Source organism: Elaeis guineensis, chromosome 3 (assembly GCF_000442705.2).
Source record: "Elaeis guineensis isolate ETL-2024a chromosome 3, EG11, whole genome shotgun sequence".
Taxonomy (NCBI): Eukaryota; Viridiplantae; Streptophyta; class Magnoliopsida; order Arecales; family Arecaceae; genus Elaeis; species Elaeis guineensis.
This window is the reverse complement of record NC_025995.2, coordinates 101,035,244-101,059,224: the sequence shown is the minus strand read 5'-3', so window position 1 is coordinate 101,059,224 and position 23,981 is coordinate 101,035,244. Positions and strand designations below refer to the sequence as shown.

The 23,981-nt window shown below is 37.9% G+C and overlaps 1 protein-coding gene across 1 annotated transcript; it reads right to left on the bottom strand.

Moving 5' to 3' along the window:
- Positions 1-15: 15 nt before the first annotated feature.
- Positions 16-14,331, bottom strand: LOC105041408 (ATP-dependent 6-phosphofructokinase 5, chloroplastic). The gene is made up of 13 exons (XM_010918378.4): positions 13,858-14,331; positions 13,001-13,091; positions 11,178-11,251; positions 9,299-9,410; positions 6,211-6,303; positions 5,981-6,082; positions 5,768-5,842; positions 4,912-5,052; positions 4,609-4,725; positions 4,418-4,522; positions 3,875-3,955; positions 700-828; positions 16-619 (listed from the first exon to the last, which is right to left on the bottom strand). The coding sequence occupies exons 1-13, from the start codon at positions 14,160-14,162 to the stop codon at positions 452-454; spliced, it is 1,593 nt and encodes a 530-aa protein (XP_010916680.1). The 5' UTR covers positions 14,163-14,331; the 3' UTR covers positions 16-451.
- Positions 14,332-23,981: the final 9,650 nt, after the last annotated feature.

Here is a 23,981-nt window from a genome sequence, read left to right as displayed (position 1 = left end):
GAAAGAAACTGCTGATTTTCACTGAATTATTTTGTAATTTACCTGTTATCATAAGTATTTCCAGTGGTAAAATATAGATGCAATAGCAGGGAGATTTTTTTTTTTTTTTTTTTTGGAACAAATGTTGCTCATTGAACAAGGGGGACAAATGGAACATTATTGGACACCTGTTCAGCGTTTTTAAGCCTATCGAGCTTACCAAAAAAATTACATGAATAGAGATTAAGCCAGCATACAATACCTTAAGAATTCAAAATTTGAAGAGTAATTTTCTTTGGAAGTTGAGTGTGCTTTTCTTGAACAAAACTTGAAGTTGAGTACGCTCTAGTGACTGAACAAGGTACTTTTGTGTCATGAGAAACATGAGAATACCAATCTGTTGTTCTATATATTTCTGACTCATTGATGAACAATTACCGATTCATTTCAGATTTTGTGGAGTCCTTGGAAATCAGATGAAATCAGGCTGGCCTGTGGATGTCAAACAACGGTGCCACATCCGACTGTTAGGATCAACCTGCCTTGGGTAAGAGATGACTTCTGAGATGGGGAAATAAACAAAGTGGGTATTGCATATGCCGACTGTGATGCCACTGAATCCAGCAAATGCACCATGAACCTGTGAATTGAATCTCAGTCAGGTACTTACCTGTAATTGAAATTATCAGATAGGTCTTAGGAAGTTAAAAATGTTCTTACAGCATTTTGGCCTAAAACAGTGCATAGAATGCCATCAGATGCATTGGCACGAACTGCTCGTATCATGTAGGTAGGATCAATATATTTCACATCAGCAGGGACACCAACTTCCTTAAAAAATTTCTTTGTCTACAAGAAAGCATAATCCACATTAATACCTTTTTTTGTCTCCTTTATTGGAATAAGTCCAAAACCGTAGCTGTCAAGCCTTTCCCAACTATTTTGGGTGTGGATTTGGAGCAAAATAAATTAAATAAATCTGTTGACAATGGGCTTTTATTGTTTCATCATCATGAAAAAAGAACAAGTTTTTCAATTTTTTTCTTCATCTGAATATGTGTACACCAAGCAGATATTTTCGGAATCTCAGATTTTAAACAAAGAATTTACTCTGAGAGTTGAATGGTTTATCATATTGATTGTTTTAATGATATCAAAGAAGCATCAAAAACCTAAACTGGTAGCAAGAAACTGCCACCAAAACAATAGATATAGCAATTTGTCATATAATACTCGTTGGCCTCATCCTACTTTATCCTGTTCGTTTGGAGTATTTATATTCTCCACATGTGAGGTGCAACATGAAATAAATTTATGTAAGGCTATCTTAAAGCAAGTCATTAGACAATAAAGATAGTGCACCTAACTGTTCATCTTACATTAAGCATGCTTAGTTGCATGCATATTTCAACAACGAAATTAGTACTTCATCCTGTAGAGCAAACTTTCACACTTTGCAAGAATACAATAAATTTGCTTTAGAGGAAATTAGGCATATTACATGCACATGTAGTACATCATAGACCTCCTACAGCCCTACCCACCCTTGGTGGATTATATATTAAGAGTTTTGTTGGCAATTAAACAAAGCACCTGGTGGCATAAGTTTTGGCAAGTTAAAAGCTGTTCAGTAAACAGGAAAGAGGAAGGTGACAAAGGTTGAGAGCAAACATGGTGCAACTTAGGAACCAGACTTTTGACTATCTTACTTCATTTTGTTTTTAATGAGGACACTATGTGGGTATGTTAAAAGTTAAAATTCATGCCTTGGTGAGAGACTCGGTGTTGGGAGTTGGGACCAACTAACTAGATTTTACAATGCCTGGCCTAAAAGGTAGTAAAAATTTTCAGATTAAGAAGCCTCTTCGATAAGTGACTGCTCGTGAACATCATGGAACCTTCACAAGAGATTCAAAGAGGAATATCAACCTAAGAATAAATTATCAGACATTAAGCCACCAAACCAAATCCATTGATATATCAATAACATGTGCCTTGTGTTAACTTGAGAATTTTTTTCGCAGTAAGATGTAAAATTGTTTGAAGCAGGGACAAGAAAAGAAACACCGGGAGCAAAGAGCTAATGAAATAGAAGACAACCTATTTAAATAAAAGAATAAAGTAAACATATGCAAAACAAACAATAACATAGGATGAAAGAAGAGATAAAGAAGAATGATCACTGATAAGATAATGATTAGAGATGGCATAACATGGATCCCATAAGTACCTTCCCTTTAAAACACAAATAACTGAGAAGCCACAAGCATAATGTGCTCAGTTGGTGAAAGGACTCGAGCAGTTTCCCTGTTTGGTTGGTTACAGTGACGAGCTAAATTGAATATGGTGGTTAAAATGACCGGCTGGTGAAGGGATTCGGGCAGTTTGCCTGTTTGGCTGGTCACAGTGACGAGTTAAAACTGAATGTGGTTAAAAAAAATGACCAGTTAATTTGAATATGGCAAATATCGACCACTTGAGACAAAAAACATCAAGTCATAGTATTCCCTATCATGAAGGATCATGATATATATATTGACATGTACCTTGGCATGCCAGTGAATAACCCTAGTTTTTGCTAGAACTTAATAAACTTACATCACCTGGTGGAACTCATGCCATATGATTCCTATATTTCCTTTTTGAGAAATGCACATGTGATATGCCAAGACGCAGGATTGAACATTGAAGATGCCAACCAGCTGGACCCAAATTCTATCATTCTTAGTATACCAGAATAAAAGGAGCATACTTTCTTGAAATCCAAGAATGGAATTCAGCAGCAAAAGCTTTGACATGTGATAGTTATTTGACGAGATCTCACAAAAGGCCCTATATGAACTCTTATGCCAAACTACAAAGAGAATAAAGAGTTGCGAAGACTTAGTTCACTGCACAATCCAGTAAATTTTTGGTGGGTGACCTCTAGGAGAATAATGGACCATAATATCCAAAATATATGTGCATTTCATATGAAATAAAATGTGTATATAATCTAAAATTGACAATCTAAAAATCTAGGCCATGGTAGCTTCAGTTTTATCATGTAATGAAACAAGGATGATGATATGGATGGGGAGAAAGAGAAAAACATAAAATGCATTAAGGGTCTCTTTGGATGCCCGAGCAAGATATAATTTTGACTTCTCCACAATGGATGGATGTATTGTGGAGGAGAAAATAACAGAATATTGAGCAATTCCTAGAATTTCAGAATACCAGAGAAATCATCTGTTTATAGGGATTTCTTCTTCTTCTCCTTTCTTTTTTTTCCTTTTTTTTTTGAGAGAGAGAGGGAAAGAACAGAGAGAGATAGAGAAAACCCATCTGCACCATAATTACCGAAGGCCAGATAGTTGGGGATGCACCAACCAAGACTCAAACCTGGAACCTCTGGTTGCTCAGATATGGAAGGACGTGACCATTGGGAATAAGCACCAATTAACAGATTCAAACATATTATAAGCTTATGATTTGGAGAACCAACAGGATTTGATGCTGCATGCCTCTTCTTTTGTTAACCTTCTTAACTTAGCTATCACCAACTCCATGAGAGAGATCATGTGGATAACAGATCTGAACATTCAGACAAGGCCTAACAGACTTTATCGAAAATTCACACCATTTTGGATGTTAAAGTAAAATTTTAAACTTTCAGTACTTACTCTACCCTGGGTGGATACTTGTTCCTCTTTTCTTTCACTTTTTTTCTGAGAACATGATACCTATGCCTTTTTAAATTTGATCTAGATGACTAGTCCTTTATTAAGAATTTACTGCCCAGCTATCCCAAGAAGTAGTAACTACAAGCAATGGGAAATCATTTTGCTGCAAGTAGCATATTCTATGACTTAAAATCTCCCTGATATCTGAATGTGGAAATAGAATAGCCAACCTCTTGTTGAATATGCACACCAATATCTCCAAGTATGATATTTCCATTTGCATCCCTTGCACGTGTCTTCTGGAGCAAATTCTGCAACATCATAGGGATTCGTTTAGAAGTATAAATTGAAAATTCCATTATATCAAAGATTTCTGACATAAGACAGATAAAGGACTCAAAACCTCTCTTAGCTCAATACACTAGAAGCACCACAAATTTTGGCCAAGAAAATCAAACAGAGGCTGTCTGGAATTTCTATTGCCATGGCCTTTTTTATCTAAATTTGAAACTCCACTGCTCATTTAATTGCAGATGGTGCCTAAGCATATTAAAGTATGACGTGCATAGTGGAGATAAGTAGTTAACTCATAACCACTGATCCTACCCAGCATTTGTACAAAATGTAATGCAACTATAATGTGCTAACACTACATGCAACAGTAGCTTTTAGCTGAAAAATCAAATATTGAAATTTAAGAAAATTAAAGATGTAAAATCACAATGTCAACTTGTCAAAATGACTAATGACTACAAATAAAATATGTAACTCACTTGTCCAGCCCCCTCAGCCACACAAACTACTGCTGATCTCTTTGTCTCAATGAGATACTTTAGATGGCTCAAAACACCATTTGGACCATGTAGATTAAATGGTACCTTCAGATAGAAAAGAAAATCTGGATGTTGTCATAAAAAGAAATCTCGGTTCAATAGGAAACATTTTGCTTTTCTAGCATACATACCTCCGGGATCAAACATATATCAACTTGTCCACTGGCTAGTGATGCATGCATAGCTATAAATCCACTGCTTCGACCCATCAATTTCACAACACCAATACCATGGTATGCACTATGCGCCTGCAATTAAATTTAGAGTTAAATGAAAAAATTCAACAAGTTGGTGATGGAAATGCAATATAAACCAAGGAACTTGGCAGGAGATGGTAAGTTGTCAACGTGCTTCTTGACAAAACGCAGAAAGTTTTTATGACAATAGTGAATATATAAATAATCAAAAAAATAACAATTGACACCATATTGGACCTCAATATATGCAGAATTTATAGCTCTCTGTGCTTCTTCAACAGCTGTGTCAAAGCCAAAGGTCTTGTCCATCAGTAGAATATCATTATCAATAGTTTTAGGGACACCAACAACAGCCACTCTCATCCATCTCCTTCGACACTGCACAATCAAACTACCAAATAAAAAGCTCTGGCAGGGGTACAGGTAATGGCAAATCATTTACATATCAGAGATGTTGAGGTAACACCAAAAACAAATTTATGAAAAAAAAAAAGCAGAACTTTTTAGAATCAACTGTTTAGATCATGTCAGAAAGAGCTACTCTCATCCATCTCTTATGGCACAGCAAAATCAAAGTTCCTACAGTAAAGCTCTCATTGCAGTTATGTCGACAGAGGCAAAATCACTTACATGAAATGATATCTATATGTCAAAAAATAAAAAGAAACAAATGTTGCCAACAGAATGTTTTAGAAATGATTTGTTAGACCTTGTCATAAAGACTATATCAAGTGAAATTGGACTAAGAAATAAGGTAAAAGGCTATCAAGACAAACCCAAACAATTATCAGATACACCTCAAAAGTTGGAAAAATGAAAACAATGAACTGCCAAACTCGAAGTGCCAAGTAAAAGTTAAGCAAACAAAATAATCACTCTAAAAATGAACATCAACATATTGTAAAACATCAAAAAAAAAATATTTTAGCAAAATCCCCATACATCTAGAATGACAAATAAACAAGCGCACAATCACAGGGAAGACAAGCATGCACGTGCACACATGCGCGCGCACACACACACACAGAGACAGAGAGAGCAAATATTTGAGAAGCTTGTCTCTAACAGATTAACCAAAATGCAGAGCAACAACCTCCTCATGTATTGCATTAGCACCGGCATGCGTCCCATTTCCACCCAAAATAAATAGCATGTTGATGTCGCGTTCCTGACATCATGGTGAAAGATCTATTCAGAATATTTATGCCTGACATCATGGGATTCAGTATACAAGTTAAAACACTAGCAATGAAATAAAATGAACAAGGCATTAAATCCTGCCATGTGACAGAAACCAGAATCATACCTGCATGCTATCAACAATCTCCTTGACACTAGGACCTCCTCTAGCAACTCCCAGTATGCTTCCTCCACCAAGGTGAATGTTTTGTACCACTCTTCGTGAAAGCTGCAAACAAACTTGTATAATAAATGTAGAATACTGTATTGAAAATCCATCAAGAGCTTTTGCCAGCAATTTTGCAACAGCAAAAAATTCTGCAGTATGATTACATAAATTGAGAGCAAAGAACATACTGATATTTCAGGTACTTCCTTCAAAAACCCTCGATAACCAAATGGTACACCTGCAATCTTTTTCACACCATACATTTCAAACGTGATAACTATCTGCATCAGAAAATAAACATGATAATATATTTAGAAACCAGCACTCACATATATCATGACAGAAATGAACAATAAAATATTTTTGGATGAAGATAATTTTACATGGATGTTTCTCATAAATATCAAATCCTTTCAATAATTTTCTTGGTAAATTCAATTGTAGAGTTTCATACTTAGCAATTCTCTTTCGACCAGCATCAGTCTATGACTACCATGAGTTTGATGGGTGTAGCGTGTTTGCAAACCCTCCATGAATTACCTTTGTTTTCTAAATAATTTTGTTGCATTCACACCCAAAAAGAACATACCCATCATATAAAATATACAGATAAAGTCTTCGGAAATGGTACTGTGAAAACGTAGAATGAAAAGATGATAAGGTTAGCTATATAGGCTAGCCTTGAGAAAAGCTGGCCAACAAGAACTAAGGTAACTAAAGCATATAGACCAGCAAAGTTAACTTCCAAACATCTAGACTGCACAAATATGTATGGAGTGAAAATGCGAGCCCAACAATAGAAGATAGGAAAGATATGCATGCGAAGTATCAAAAGAAATGGTTAAAAAGGTTAGCTGAATCTTAAACTGTGTACTTTAAGAATGTAAAGTAGGTATGAGGATATACAACAGAAGCAGATGATCTTGAAGTCGCAAGAATCACAAGCAGCAATAACCAAGATTGTTGCTTTAGGGCCATAAAGAAACAAAGGTTATGCAACTAATTTTTAGGGGATATCAACTCATAAAGAAGCATCAGGTATGTAATTAGGGAAGCAGAATAGAACTCGTTGAGGGATAATAAAGAACTAAAGAGGGGAATCCCAGTTCTTGATAAATCTGGAGGACAGGAAGCCGAATTCAAAGATAAAAACCTTACACCTAGTACATGAGGTAGGAACTACAAATAGTCAAGGCGGTAAATATGGAGGAAATACCATAGTCCAAAAGGAATACCAGACTTAGTAGCGCACCAGGTACCATACCGAATCGGTGGCTGACTGGTACAGGAACCAGTATGGGTTCAGCCTACCTTAAATGAACGATGGAGATAGAGGCCTTATGAGGAATCAAAAGAAATGGGTACTCACAAAATAATGCTTGGTGACTTTTCTAACAGGGAAAAGCAGCTATTCTGTGCTAATGTGATATCTAAGATGGCTTGTACAAAATAGTTAGGTAGAAGACCCTAAGGTTGTACCAAAACAAGGAAATACCAAAAAAAAAAACAAGCAAAAGATTTTAGGTTGAGGTGCCAAGAGTTCAATATATGATATGTCAGTCAATAAGAAAAATGTTTTTTTGTCCCATAACTAGCAAAATCTGATGCAAAAATAGAAAGATGAGGACAAGAAGTGAGAAGATATACATGTTTAAAGAACCATTCCAAAGGAAATTAGTCATAAAGACATGATATCACGTCCTACTACGAACAACTAGTCAAAATACATGGAGGTCCATACAAACAAAAGGGGCAGTTGAGAGCCAGAGACGATGTAACTCACAAACACCGCAAATAGCAATAAATTATAGGAGGTGAATCCAGCATAATTTATGCCTATTTGACATGCAAGTTTTATTGATGGTGTGTTTATGCTGCACTGTCAATTAGTGCAAAAGTTATCCAAACTGACATGTTTATTGGAGACCCATTCCTTTATCCTGAAGCATATCCAGTGTCCTGAGACAGCAAACTGTCAAAAAGCCCGAGAAACTTTCCCATCTGAAGTCTTCTAACACATTGATCACCGGTTAGGCAATTATGGCTACAACCATATTGCAACAATTAGATCAGGTAGTGAAGAAAGTTATGGTTCATCAATAAAGATTAACCATGATCAAGTTAACAACTCCAAGTTATGATACCAGGAAATTTTAAAAGACCAGGTGCTGTATTCAAATGCCTGACATAAAATCATAAACATGCAATTAGATGGACACATAAAAATGCACAAGATACCGGATTATAGCAGAATGTACTTATAGACTCTGCATATCATGGATCCAAAACTGCCAGAACAGGGCCATACCATTGGAACCATACCATTCCGATGCAAAACAAGCACCAGTACAGGTGCAGGGAGCCTGAAACCATCCATACTAGCATGTACCGGCCATATCAGTCTATACTAATGGATACTGATGGTACATATAGACTGGTCCTGTTGGTACCAATGATTTTCCTCCCTTTTTTTTTCAGGTTTCGTGCATATCATCAGTAGTCATTACCAGTACTGTATCAATACTGTACTCTTCCAATGGAAAAATGATAAAGGGTTCGGTGCCGGTATTTAAGACCTTGCTACAAATAATCCATGTGCAGATTCAGATGAAGGATACTGCTCCACATGAGAAAAATATATACTCTACAACTACAGATAAACTAATATATTTCCTCTGGCACTTTTTGATTCGGAGGTTAGTTGTGATTGTATCTACAATTCAAGCACTGCATATCAGAAGCAGTATCATCACTTAACATTCGCTCAACTCTCAAGCTTAGGCACCAGCAGCATCTGTGCAGTAGTTATCAAATAGCATGCAGATCTAAGATCTTGTTAATAGTCATTTATACTATTTAAGACAATTTAAGGCATGTGGCTACAATCACATCTTTGTACAAACAGAGCCACTAAATCTGAAGACAAAAAGAAACACTTACAGTTCCTCAAACGAAATCTTATTGGAAGATTGCAGGCTACAGATCATTGAAAAATCAAAATGTACAATCGAGTATGTGCTAGATTCTCTGACAAGAACTGGCAGAAGTCTGATGAAACTTATGAATCAAAAAATATTATATAAATTAAATGGTTACACCTGTAACTAATAATATATATACAAAAATTAGAATGAAAAATCGAGTATGCAACCGATCTAATTCAGTAATAGCAAAAAAAAAAAAAAAAAAAAGAAATTGCTACATTTAATGATTTTATATAATTAAAATAGGAACAGTAGTTATTGAATTATACATTTGTATATTTCTTATATTTACCTGGCGAATAACATCATTGAGACCAGGACAAAGGCCTCCACAAGTAACGATTGCTGCATTTACTTCTTCTGGTTTGAAGAATATTTTCTCTCTTGGCCCTGCGCGATGAACCCTGAGATCAACAAAAATAAATCCACCAGCCATTAATCAGGTGAAATCTTATGTGATAGAGCTACCATATAACAAAATGACTGAATTAGAAAAAGATATAAAACAACATGAACGCACACTTCCAGAATTTCATATAAAGTATTGCTAGTACTGGGATAAGATACATCAACAAGATATTAAAACAAGTTTGAAAGTCTCCATTGATTCTGGCTTAGTCATAACTTCTGATTTCTTGGAAGCTTCCAAACATGTAGGTTTCCTTTGTCATTGTGAATACACAGCAATCCACCCCAGAACAAACTTTGTTTGGATAACAGGATGCCCTCACCCTAAATGACGAACACAAATTTTAGCAGTAGAGTATTATATCTAGGTGCCGTTTGGAGCCCCGTAGTTGCAGTTGCATTGCAACTTAAGATGCAGTTGTCGACTTATAAGGAAGCTCACTTCTTGTGTTTGGAGAGGAGTTCAGGAAAAAGAATGAAATCTCTGTCCGACATTCCATCGGATGCCTTACAAGCGGATTCCAAGTCAAAGCACTCAAGTTTAATGGCGATGAGGGCATGTTCTAGAAAAAGAGGTTGGAAGGCCTAGGCATAGTGGGCTGGAGGCCTTGAGGAGGTGAAGGAAAAGAAGCAGGGTGGTGGGCTAGAGGCGATGCATGCGGCATAGTGGCAGAGGGGGTGCGCGGCAAAAGAGGAGGAGGAGGAGGAGAAGAAGCAGGGTAGTGGGCTAGAGGAGGTGGAGGAGGAGGAGGGAGGACGAGCAGCTCAGATTCAACTTACAATGTAATTTGAGTTGCAAGCGTCCAAACAAGTAGACTTAGCCTACATCTACAACTTGAGCTGCATGCTGCTCTACTTACAGGACTCCAAACAGCCCCTTAAATTCTTTATCTATTGCACTGACTAATCATCAGCTTGTTCGAAGGTGAGGAATTTTTCTAATGATAGCTTATATGAAACGTTTTCTTGGAGTCCCCAGGCCAAGCTAGTGTCAACCCAAGCTCAACTAAATTGAAGACTCTAGTGTTAGTTAAAGTTCATGTTCAAGGGGGTTCTTTTTTTTTTTTGGTTGAATCGGGTTGTGTTATCTTGGGCCTGGTTTGTCTCATGACCTAAAACAACCTGAGCATGTTGCCTCCCTGGTTATTAGGACTCATAAACCGTTCTTTGACTATACAGACATTTTAAACATACTCCTCGCACTCTGCCTAATTACAGGAAACCTAGTGTGTTTATCTATCCCAAATGGAGCAACAGAAATAACTACTAGGTAGAGCTCCTTGGCTGTCCCTGCTAGAGTATGAAAGTGCTTCTACAAAGTTTGGCTGAAGTTTGATGGCGTTATCCCATTAATGCTTTTCCTTTCCCAAAATAATGATTTTTATCTCTCTTTCTCCTCACACGGCTTCTTCAACGGCTCCCTCCTTGCAACATAAATGACAACTCCACAAATCACGGTCAAATGGATAGGCATCTTATTCCTAAATGGGGAACCATTACAGAGCCAGGTTCAGGCAGAGTAAAATTAGTATATGAAACAATCTAACTAGAAGGATCATCTCCAAGGACAAGCTGTGCTTGCAGAACGAGTTGTTTTAAGGAAGATTGAAACCGTTAAAGCGGTAAACTTTCCTTGTAGCCAACTGCTACATATACCACCATTACAATATGTTGAGTCATGATAAACATCAGACTATTGCTATGACCATGTTCCTATGGAGGGAATATTTCTCTATGTATTGAAATAGATAGTCTCAGGTTACCATTGTTCGACCCAAGTACAAGCGGGATCAATGCACTCAGCACCAGCAGATGTTGGAGTGGAGTAGTTTATGACCTGGAAGAATGTTAAGCATTTAAGAGCAGATAAATTTTTCTCATGAATTCTGGTAAATTAATAGTCATGATGAGCGTATGAAAATTTACCATGGTATAAAATATATTTAACCTAGAAGAAAAGATGCATTATTAGCTAAGATGAACTAACAGAGCCATGCAAAATCTGGAGCAAGCACCTCAAGACCAAAACAATTTATACATGTAAATCATAACTAACATAAGAAAGTACTGTCCAATGTCCTTAAGACAACCAGCTATACTAAAACCGTAGACAACCTTAAACAACAAGGCTTTTTTCATGTATATAGGCTTCTAATGGAACCAAGAATGTTCGAAGTTTTGGGACATTTTGAAACTTCCTGTCAACCTGATCTCATTTGTCAAACTAAACTGGTCCAAAATGCCTAGCTGGGGTGAATTTAGGCAAAAAAAACAAAAAGGAGTCTGACAGGACACATAGGAGGTTGAACAGCAAGTAGAAACACATATTGTACTATTAGTTCCGTAGTTGTCAGTCATGAAACTAAGGTACCACCTCCAAGGTGTTTCCAGGCTTGGAAAGAGTTTGCATAATACTGAAGAAGTTAAATTCTTTCTCGGAAAACACAACAGATTGATGCTTAATATATTGCCTACAAATGTATTGTTATGTCGTTTATTGAATTATTCTTTAATTCATTGCATGTGTTAATATCTACATACATACATGGACAGAATACATAGAGTTGTACATAAATGACCTTTCTAACCTAATACGTCTGGTTGTCAGCAGCCTCTAATAGCAGCACAGATCATAAGCTTCATCCAAATTCCAAAACTCTTACAAAGTGAGGCAACTAAATTTCAATTTTTGTTGCATGAAACACACAAATATATACATATGGATCTTCACAAATTTAAAAATGGACAACAATTGATAAGTTCTAAATTTTGCCAATCATGTCTCAAGTATGTAATTAATACATCTTGTGACCTGCCACCCAATGGTAACCAAATTTGATTTATGTTCATAAATCAAATACATGTCTAAGTATGAATATTTAAAATTTCTTGCCTCCAATTCTCCAAGCATAATTTGTTTCCCTGTCCATCAATTTATGTCAATTTATTCAACTAGATGCATGTAAGGATGTAACTATACTGAGTGTCTTTGTAACATACTAGCTTTCTACATGGAGTACTTTACCACCAGGTTGGACTTATGATAAGTATACCTTCAAAATACCAGATTTATCTGCTGATCCAAGAGAACATCATGCTAATTGCTAAAAGAAGAAGAGAAAATACAATTTTGGGTACTTAAATTCAGCATCTAAATAAACAATATCAACAATTGTCTGAACTTGGAAACTGAGAAAAAAACATGCAGCAGAAATGTGGGAAGCAAAATATATGATGGATGTGCATGCAAAATAGCTGCAAGTAGATTTTGAAATATCTCCAGAACTTAGATTTATGGAATTCATCTTAGGCAAGGAAAGGTGAAGCAACATTGATTTTTTTTTTTTTTTTTTTTTTTTTTTGAGGCAAACAGAGGCTGAGGAGCGTGAAGCAACATTGATATTAACAGTTTTTGTCAATTTCTTATCTTTATTCTGCCTAGTTTTAGTCCATAGTTCAATAAACCGTTTGCATAACAAATCAAAGAAAAATTTGACACAAGCATAGTTCTATTAATGTGTGCTGTGGTAAGCACAATCAGTCCAAGGTAGTCAGAGAAAAAAAGGTGAAGTATCAGTGCACATACCTTGAGGAGCACTCGGTCATTATTGTTCACATATCCATTCCACTGACCATCTAATGGATGACCATTGAGTAGCTCATCAGTCACAGGACGCCTGGAACATATACGTAGAAGAAAGCTCACGCTAAATTGCAGTAACATGATTATATAGAAAAAGCATAACTCACAAAGCACTGTTGAACTGCTTGTGGATATCATCAAAAACAAAGAACTAGAGTTAATTACTAAAACGTAATGATGATGCAATCTTCTAAACAGCTTCTAACAAGATTGCACAGTGACAGCAATAATAATAATTCAGTTCATGCTCCCAGTGTTATCAATCAAATCAAATTCTTTCCTCCTAACAACATTTATGTTGATGCTTTTCTCATGACAAGCAATTTCTTATTCAGAAAATTTATATGGTATGTAATGTTATATATATCATTGCTATTACTAACAGAGCAACTCTTTTCCATGAAACTCCGGAAAACAATCCAAGTCATAGAAACCTAAAACAATAGAACCTAAGTTTTACAAACATTATTGCACATATACGATCAGCTTCTACAATTTTAAAAAAGAAAAGCCCTGCATGACTTGTCGAACAGAATAAGTTTCATGTTCAATCTTTCTAATTCAATACACAGAATCAATGATAGTTCGCATCAGCGGCCACGTTTCAAAAGGACCATGACAGATACACCAGATCAGAGTCCAGATAGCAAGAACATTCCGACCCACCTATGCTTGAGGCAGAAGGAGGACAGTCACAGCCACATCCAACCAATTTCTCAAAAAGAACCATCAAAATCCCAACTTTCATCGAGTTCACAGATTCTAACAGGATATCGAACCAAGTATTCGGTTCAACTCACCTGCTCTTGAGGCTAAAGGTGGAAGGCATGGGAGAGAGGTCCGGAAACAAATCGGTGAGGTGAGAGATGTTGAACCGCCTCTCGAAGTCACCCTGGTACTTTTGCTTCCAATCCGGTTCCCCGAAATCCAATTCTTGGCTCCCAACCTCCATCGTAGAAGCCGCGAAGACTGGCCGATCTCTCCTCCGGTTCGTCCTCCATCCCTTCAACCCAAGGCGACGCTGACCGGGGATTGGAGACCAAGAACAGGGCTTCCTGGAAGGGCTGGCCAGAGCCGGAGGAGGAGGAGCTATGATCGAAGCCATCTATATCCTCTCTCTTTGTTTCTTCGAGGCCAAGAAAAGGAAACCCTAGAAGGGAGGGACGAGGGTTCCATTGGAGGACTAGGGAAGGAGGGTATTTATAGGGGTTTTGGAGGAGGGAGGAGAGGAAAGGAGACGAAGAGAAGAAACTGGGGATGGGAGAAAGAGACTTCGTAGTCTCGGCTTCTCAACCGTCTCAGCCAGGCGTTGCCAAGCTTTCAACGATACCGTTATCTCGTTATGACGGGCCCCAGAGTTGCCGTGCGCGACCGTTATCTCGGAAATAACGGTTGTTGGGTTAATCGATCCAATCTTCGTTTGGATCGTTTTACAAAACCGCAACGACTTGTGGGAACTTGCTTTCGGGTGCACGTTTGCTCACATAAAAAGTTCCTAGGGTCCATGTACCGCTAGGATGGGAACTCAACGTTCTACCAACTTGGATTTGTATGCCTAATTATCTATCTCGTCGTTTCCTTTGTGTACAAAAATTTGAACAAAAATTTTATTATGATAGAGATAATTCATCATTATTTTTTATCTGATTATAAGAGATATTACTTTTTAAATAACTACATACACACAACATGATAAATATATATGAAATTATAAATCTTCGTGACCCTTCAAATTTCATCCAAATATAATCCTTTCATCCCTAAGAGTCGTAAAAGCCTATTATGTAAGAATATTTCATCTGTAAATTAGTTATTCGACCTTCCATATAGCATCAATTTAGCCAAATTATATTAATTTTTTTAAGCTATCTTTTCGGATAAATTTTTTATATGCACACAAAATTTAAGATTAACACCATTGCTTCAAGTGATAATTATATTATTTTTTAGATTTATTTATTGTATATTTATTTATTTTTTTTTTTAATTTTTTCATGTGTCAGAGTGTGCAAACCGTAAAGATAAAAGTTTTGGCACCAAACTTGGTTCCACTCGTTACTTTCCGTGTTTGTTAGTTAATTCCCCATTTTATATGAGCCTGAGATAACGAGACTCTTGAAACTGCCTTTAACAGCTGTTAGCTCCCCGCATGAGATGGTGCTCTCTAGAGTTCGTACAGAAATATCTATGCGGGATGAAGGGTGCTTGCGGATGAGATGGATTGAAAGGGGATAACCGGACGATATGAGTTTCCGCTTAGGAATTTGTATGCGGCCGCTTGCGAAATAGTAAACCACCTGATTTGAATTCAACGGTACCGGGCGGCGTCCATGACTTGGTGTTGCCATTGACATTTTTTACGACGTTTACGGTTGTGCCGTTCGAAGTGAACAGCTGCCTTTTCTGAAAGTTAACCGCCGCACGAGCATGGAACTCTCTAAATGGGGACAGATGGCAGATGACGATAGGGTCTGGAAAATGGACCGTTCGTTTAGAAAAAGGTTCGAGCCCGTGATTTCCTGTTGCATCTTATTCTCGAAAAATAAAAATTTTCTAGCTCCCGTCCAACTACAGAATTGCTGGCGAATAACACATACATTACTTTTCATTAAAATGTTATATATGCACAGGAAAATTAATAATACAGTCAATTGGATGAGGTCTAACACGGCCAATCGTGCTGAAATTACGTTTTGAAATTCTCCGGTTAGTCTTCCAATTTAATTATTAAATATTTTTTTTGTTAATTTCTATAGTTGTATTTATATTTGAATGGTTTGCTAATTCCTATATATTTCTTGCGTCTGATAGAAGTCAGGCAACGTCTGCTGAACCAAGAGGAGCGTAGTATTAGTTAAGGGAGTTTCGCTGCAAGGAATAAGCTACAAAGTAGGACAAACTTAGAAGAAAAATTTTTATTAATCTCCTTCAAATCCCCTAGCAGAGATGACTACAAAGTTGGCATCTTGGTTCCAAATTAACAGGTAAACTTTATGCATATTGCACTGAGAATTAGGTTGAAAAGCAGCATGAAAAAAAAAAAAAAACTCCACGTAGCTGTAAGAGAGTTTATGGTATGACGCTAGAGTGGAAAACCTAGCCAACCTTAATTTGCTGCATCCACCGTGACTATCCTTCCCTCTTCTCTTTTTTAATATTTAAGAGAGAAATAAGACTATCATAATAAGAAAGCATAGAAATAAGTATATTACCTCATATAAATCGAAATATAATTTTAATCTTAGAATTATATTCATGTGTAATAATTGCTTAACGCTAATAAGAAACAAATAAACCTGTGCAATGCGCATGCATGGTACGTAGTAATGCCACTGCATAGTTGCTTGTCCTCCTCAAACAATAATGATGCAGAATACACATACATGCCGAAAATTGGTAGAAAATATTATATAACAAAGCAAATACAAGTGTAGTTTACCAAGAGTCAAACTTTGATACGTGCGGCTTCACGCCTCCGGGCGACTGAGGCAAGGAAGAACATCTTTATCATGATAAAAAGACAGCCATTGCATGCGTTCCAGTTCACCAAACATTTTTTTTTTTTTTTTTGCAAGAATTTGGGGCGTATCTGTTTTTTTTTTTTGGCAAGAATTTGGGGCGTATCTGTTATTGACATCCGATCGATGAGCTCTTTTAAGAATCATAAGCAGTTTTTTTTTTTTTTCTTCCAGGTTCCGAAATGATACCTTGTGTTAAACTTCCCACTAAAAACTAATTATGGAGTTGTTTCAAATCTCAAAGCCCCTCATTCATTTTATCGGGTATAACAATGCAAATAGGGCTTTAATGTGTTCTGATATGTAGTGCGAAATAATTTTCGCTTTCTCGATAAATCTGAGAAATGCAATTTTAGAATTAGGTGGAATGCTCGGCAGTTCTTGATTCAACGGTCTCATCTATAATCGTACGTAGGAGACAGAAGGCGAACTCCAAAAAATCTGTCATCAATTTGGACCGTAGGTTGCAACTTGTTTTTATGAAGTTGGAATCACTCGGCGATATAATAGTGATAATTGCCAATAGAATTAATCTAGTGGTACAATTAGATCCGAGCAGCCTTTCCTGTTCTCATGCCATGATGTAAGCAACTCCAAATTGGAAACCAAACTATCATTTGACATCGATTTGGCAACAAAAGTGACAGTACGAGCAAGGACAATAGAAGCAATGGTAGTGTTAGTGGTCGGCAATAATACATGTAACGGAGATGACAATAGTAGCGAAGACGGTGATAACAATGATAATAGAGTTGGTCACAATGACGATAGAGTTGGTCACAGTAATGATGAAGATATCAACTATAAAAAATATATATATATATAATAATAATATTCAAATACGACAATAATATAGCAGAGATGATAAAGATAATACCAATATCATTGGTAGAGGTTGAAGTAAATGATCGTAATAAAAAAAATATTTTATTTTAAAAAGATAAAATTTTTTTATTTTTATTTTTTAAAAATAATAAAATATTTTAAAAATAAAATATCAAATATATTTTCATTTTAAATCCTATAATTTTTATTTAAAAAAATATAATTGATGTCAATAAATCTTAAATTTCATTTTCAACAAACCACTGCCTGGCACTTTTTAAAATAGAGGTAGGGGTTTGATTCCTTCTGCCTTGAGTCATGAGTAGGGATGGCAATTTATTTTCGATCCGATGGATATCTGATCCGAATGGAATGAATTTTATCCGATCTGATTAAGAGACATGATAGGTATGAATTTTAAAAAAATATATATCCGAAGTAGATTTAGATCGGATATGGATAATGATATGCCTCATTCCGAACCCGATCCAATACTATAAAAGGCTTAAACCCGCTGCCTCCTAAGATCCTAATCCAGTAATCCCTATAACCACAAGTCACTTTTTATTTTCAATCATTTTTCAACCCCAACTGGCCAGCCACACCATCCCAGCCACCTCCATGCCTCTTCTCCTCCCTTCCTCTTCATTCCTCCCCATCTCCCATCCATCTAATGTAATGATGTCTCGAGGAATAAGGATCATCATTTTAATCGACGCCATATTTTAGTGCTTTTCGAATATTATTGTTTTAATGTCAACTTAAATTTATCTTTTAATTTTTTAATATATATAATAATTATACATAATCAAATATATGATATTATTTATGAAATAATTAAAATAATTATATTTTTTTTAATAAAAACATCATTTCTTCCGATTCAATAAATATAAGTTCAATCCAATCCGACCAACCTAATCCGATCTAATTGGATCAGAAAAAAATAGATACGTGATGGATATAAATATAAATTTTTTAATAATAAAATAAATATAAATATTGATTGATCCAACTTATACTCATCTGTTTCCGTGGTCACGATGAATGGGGCAAATACGGGTCAGAAGATGGGATTAGCCAATCCTAACCCTGAAAATATAAATAAATAATTTTTTTTTAAAGAAAAAGGGTTGGGTTGTTCTGCGGGGCAGTGTGCAAACTTTGTTTACATTAAATAGGAGTGAGAATGGACAACTGTTTTGTGCATCCAGTGGGCCCCTAATTCACGTTTACACTCCACTTTTGCTGGGTTGGTTGGTTGGATGGTTGGATGGTTGATTGATTGGAAGACAAAAAGCTCCTTGCGTTGCACTAAAACGCGGTTTGCTGCTCAATCTCGAGTAGCATTGGGGTACAGGTAGCAATACTCATGACCATGTCAAAAATAACTTTAAATTTTAATGAATTCTAGGAAGCTATTCACAGGCAAAATCATGCGCGCAAGCCCCACATTGTTTAGTCTTAGAGGGTCGCGTAAACATTAAGTATTCAAGCACCAACAAAGTTAAGAAATAGATGGCCAAATTCATGGGCTACGTGATAAGGTGTGCAGATTCTCCTTATTTTATGATTGAACTATATGGCTATATTTGATGCATCATCAGATAATTTTAAAAAATAATATAAATTATCTTCAAAATAGATTATTATCATTAAATTATCAATAATTTTGATAATTATGTTTGATACATATAGATAATGTTGTAGTAAAATTATTGAAAATTTTGATTGACATATTTAGTATGGCAAGCAGATTATCAGTAATGTAAAATTAAAATTTTAAAATACCTCAAGGTCAAATTACTATGTGTTTGCTATAATAAAGGCCACAATGGCCCTTATCCGATCCAACGACAACGTGTACACAAAAATAAATCTACATCTTGAACACGGCCAAAGTCCTGGCCTAATGCTCCCCCTTGGAGGTCAGCCCCACCACCAACCACCGCCTGCCAATTAGATCCGGCCATAAGCCAACCTCGCACTCACCATGAGCAATAAAGAGCACCTTTGTGGCCCAGTCCATAGGACCTCCAGACGATATTGAAGACGCAAGTAGAGACGAGTGGAGAACGATGTTGTAGGGGTCCCAGATCCGAATAGAGGGAACAAGGAGGTGTGGAATGCCGACGATGGAGAGTTGGGAGGAGGTCGAGAGGCAGCGACGTGGCATGGGAGGACATCTGGCTTTTGCTCAAGGACGTTCTCCTTGGAGTTCATGAGGAGCCCGCACGCTCTTCATTGTTATCGTTGTCGTCACCATCTCCACAGCCATGGGAGGAGCCCATTAAGATGGGAGGAGGGTCCCAAATCTGGATGGAGGGGCCAAGGAGATGCGAGGTGCCGATGATAGAGAGCTGGAGGGAGAAAGGAGAGGTAGTGGCATGGCATGGGAGGATCTCAGGCTTTTGCTTAAGGACCTTCTCCTTGGAGATCTTAGAGTTTGTTAGGAGCCCGTACTCCTCTTCGTCGTCGTTATATATGGGCACTGGGCTGTGCCTGGCATGGCACGGCCTAGGCCCATTGGGTCAGGGTCCAAATGGACCGTGTCAGGCACAGCTCATTTATCCCTAACTCCGACCTGGCACAGCCCTAGGCTAAGGGTCTGGCGGGCCGTGTTTGGCACGGCGAGTGGCCTGTCAGGCCCATGAGCCTGATGGGCGGTCTTTTTTTTTTCTTTAAAAAAAAATAGCCCAAACAAGCCATGCCAAGCACGGCCCATTTATAGTCGTTACGGGCCGTACAAGGTATGATCCGTTTAAAGCCGTTATGGGCCATGCCTAACACGGCCCATTTAAGGCCGTTACGGGCCATGCTAGGCACGGCCCGCAACGGTTAATTTAATTTTTTTTATTTTTTAGGCTGGATAACGGTTAGTTTTTTATTTTTTACCATTTTAACCCCCCTAACAATCATAAAATTATTAATTTTAGAGATAATTTGGAAAAATAAAAATGTTAGAATTCTATAATTCTATATTATTTATTTTTCTTGGACTAAAAGTTCTTAATTTCTTCTCTCTCTCTCTCTCTCTCTATATATATATATATATATATATATATAGTAAGGTATGATTGGTAAATGAGCTGTATGAATTTAGAGCAAGCATTATTTTTATATGAAAAAAAAAGTCTTTCCAAACTAACGTTAGCCTCTACTTTTAGGCATATCAGCATGCACATATAAATCATTATGTGAACTCCGTACCAGCTGTTATGTCCTGACTAGTTGTTAGACATTCTTAAAATGTTCGGCGAAGGCTCCAATAGCTAATAACGAGCAGATCTGCCCATGTGTCATTTATAAACTTTTCTATGAGTTTGATGAATTCTTACATTGCTTAAATTATATATTAAGGAAAGAAAATTACATATTATTAGATCTGCCTAATATCTTGAAAGAGATCGAGTATAGTTATAGATGAATTGAGTTGAGTTCAATGTATGATTAACTTGTCGTGGCTAATTCTCTCGAAACCATCAAAATTTTCTATAACCAAACAGATGAATTTAAAAGATTTATGGGCTAGCAAGAAATCATCGAGATTAGTACTAACTAAAGTTGTTAAAATCTCGAGATTGTGCATAGCTATTAGTTGATTGAGGCTCAATAAATTATGCAAACAAATCACTTGTAAGGATGGACAGGGAGGGGCATCCTCGTAATTGGATTTATCTTTATAACTTTTTAAATTTATCTTTTAATTATTGAGGTGAGTCACCTCAATTTTTTTTCTTTTTATCATTATATTCGGAGGTCAGACCTAGCTCCCCTCCCTCTCTTGAATCATTTTAATTATTATTAATAAATCGGTAGGGGTCCACGCCAAACCTCCCATCAGTACAAGATGGTTTTTTATTTTTACAAAAAAAATCCCACATCTATTATTAGTTTTACTCCTTAGCTCTTTTATAACTAGCTTAGAACTCCATACCATGCACGGCATGTATTTACTTTTTTTAAAATAATATTTCTATAAATTAAAATTTTAATATAATATAAAAGATATCATGGATAATATCAAATATTCTAAATAAAAATATAAATATTTAAAAATATTTAAAAAAATATAATATTCAAAAAATATTTTATTTTATTTAACTATTCTATTCTATTTGTTTTGTATTTTAAACCCATACCAATTTTGAGACATAAAAAAGGTGTCTCTCTTCTCGTCGCCCACGAGGGGGATGCCTCAGATGAACACCTCCTTCGATACCACCACGACCGTCGGTGCTTCACCAGAGGCCTCCTTTTCTGACTCTGTAGTCGGCGCTGCCAGAGTCACCTCCTCTATGGTCAGTGGAGCGACGAAGACCACGGTTTCCTTGATCACCTCCACTGTCTTGGCCCCGTCCTCGTCCACCACGATGGCCTTCTCCTCCGTTGGTGGTGGCGGAGAAGCCTTCTCCTCAACCACCACCATCTTTGGGGATTCCTCCGGTTCTGCTGGCTTCAGAGGCTCCTCCTCTGCTTCTACTGCCTTTGGAGGCAAACACCTCCTCTGGTGCCGTCACGATCGTCGGTGCTTCACCAAAGGCCTCCTTTTTCGGCTCTATAGCCGGCGCTATCGGAGTCACCTCCTCTATGGCCGGTGGAGCGAAGAGGACCATGGTCATCTCGATCACCTCCACAGTCTTGGCCCCATCCTCGTCCACCACGACGGCCTTCTCTTCCATTGGTGGCGGTGGAGAAGCCTTCTCCTCGACCACCGCCGTCTTTGGGGGTTCCTCTGGTTCTGCTGGCTTTAGGGGCTCCTCCTCTGCTTCTATGCCTTTGGAGGCTCCTCCAACTCCCACTCGGTCGAAGCAGGGGCGACTGGCTCCTCGACCTTGGCCTCCTCCTCCTCTGGCACGGCGACGGTGGTGGGAGGTGGAGGTGGTAGGGGAGGAGAGGCTTCGGGTAGAAGGCTTGAAACGAACGAAGAGGAAACACATGGCTCTCTCTCCTCCCCCGCCGACAATGACGACAATGACGGAGAGGGAGAGGCCGCTGCCAACAATGCACGACGGCCACCGTGATGACGTACGATGGCCGGCACGTCGAGCTCAACTGGCACTCTGACGACGGTCTTAGCTCCTTTTTTGTGCACTCTGACGGCAACGCGCAACAGCCTCTACTCCTTTTCCGTGAGCATTTTTTTTCCTTTTATGTGGCAACATGGCCAAAGGAGATCCTGTATTGCTGCCACATGGCGGACGGAGGCTTCTCCATTGAGAGGCCTCCATTTTATATATATATTAGATTTATAAAAAAATTATATTTTTTAAATTTTAAAAAAAAAGTCGAACTAGCATGTAGGCCGTGTCGGGCCTGAACTGTGCCGGGCTATGCTTGGCCAGCAGGACGAGCTGTGCCAGCCCATGCCCTTATGGGCCATGCCGGGCATGGGTCGCAGGTCACAAACCCTCAGCCCAGTCCAGTTCAGTCCCTTCTAATGGGCCGTGCCTGGCACGGCTCGTTACTGTAGTTAATGGGCCATATAATGGGTAGCCCAGCCTCTTGCCCATGTCTAGTCGTCGTTGTTATCACCATCTCCGTAGCTGTAGGAGGAATGGGAGGAGCCCATTAGGATGGAGGGAGGGTCCCAAATCTGAATGAAGGGGTCAAGGAGGCATAGGGTGCATGCGACGGAGAGTTGTGGGGATAGTGGAGAGATAGTGACACGACATTGGAGGATCTCAGGCTCTTGCTCGAGGATATTTCTTTTGGAGGTTTTGGAGTTCGTGAAGAGCCTACGCTCTTCTTCGTCATCATCATTGTCTTCATGGCCATGGAAGGAATGGAAGGAGCTCACTAGGATGGGGGAGAGGGAGGTGGTGGTGGGGCTAGCCTCCGCCGATGGTGCCACTGCGATCAAAGATAGACATGGATAATGGACCGTGCCTAGCACCATATGGCCTAGGCCCACTGGGCCGAGGACTTAACAGGTAGTGCCCGGCATGGTTCGTTTAAACAAAATTCTGGTCTAGCACGGCCCTAGGCTCAGAAGTGGTGACCGTGCCTGTGGGCCTAATAGGCTTTTTTTTTTATAAAAAAAAAAGATCCATGACAAGCCATGCTAACATGACCCATTTAGACTTGTAATGGCTACTTCCTCCAACAGCCATTTTTTAAACCCCCCCCCCCACCTCTAACAGCCTTTTTTTTTTTTCAATTTTAACCCCCTAATAGCCATAAAATAGCTAATTTTAGGAGTAATTTAGAAAAATAAAAATATTTGGATATCAATAAATACCCCCCTCCTCTTATATTCTCACCACATCAAACTAATTTTTCTCTCCCTCTCTACTACTACTTCTCTCTTCTAACAATATTTAATCAGTAATTAGCAATTTCATTTTTAGTTTGATTATATATTTAAGTACTACACAAGAGGAGGATTAGTCCATCCATTAAAGGTCCTTGTTGAAAAGCACAAGAGGTAAGTACCTCTATTTCTTCTCTCTCTTTCATTTTATTCTGGAGGTCAGGCCTAGCCTCCCTCCCTTAGATTATTTTGATTTTTATTAGGGTCCATGCCAAACCCCTCACCATTACAAGATGACCTTTTATTTTACAAAAAAAAAACAATCCAA

Excerpts from the sequence above, each read along its gene's own strand:
- LOC105041408 (XM_010918378.4), bottom strand. The coding sequence starts at position 14,162 with ATGGCTTCGATCATAGCTCCTCCTCCTCCGGCTCTGGCCAGCCCTTCC. Across the intron at positions 9,411-11,177 it reads TGTACTTGGGTCGAACAATG|GGTTCATCGCGCAGGGCCAA; the intron begins GTAACCTGAGAC and ends TGTTGATCTCAG. Across the intron at positions 5,843-5,980 it reads AGATTGTTGATAGCATGCAG|GAACGCGACATCAACATGCT; the intron begins GTATGATTCTGG and ends CCATGATGTCAG.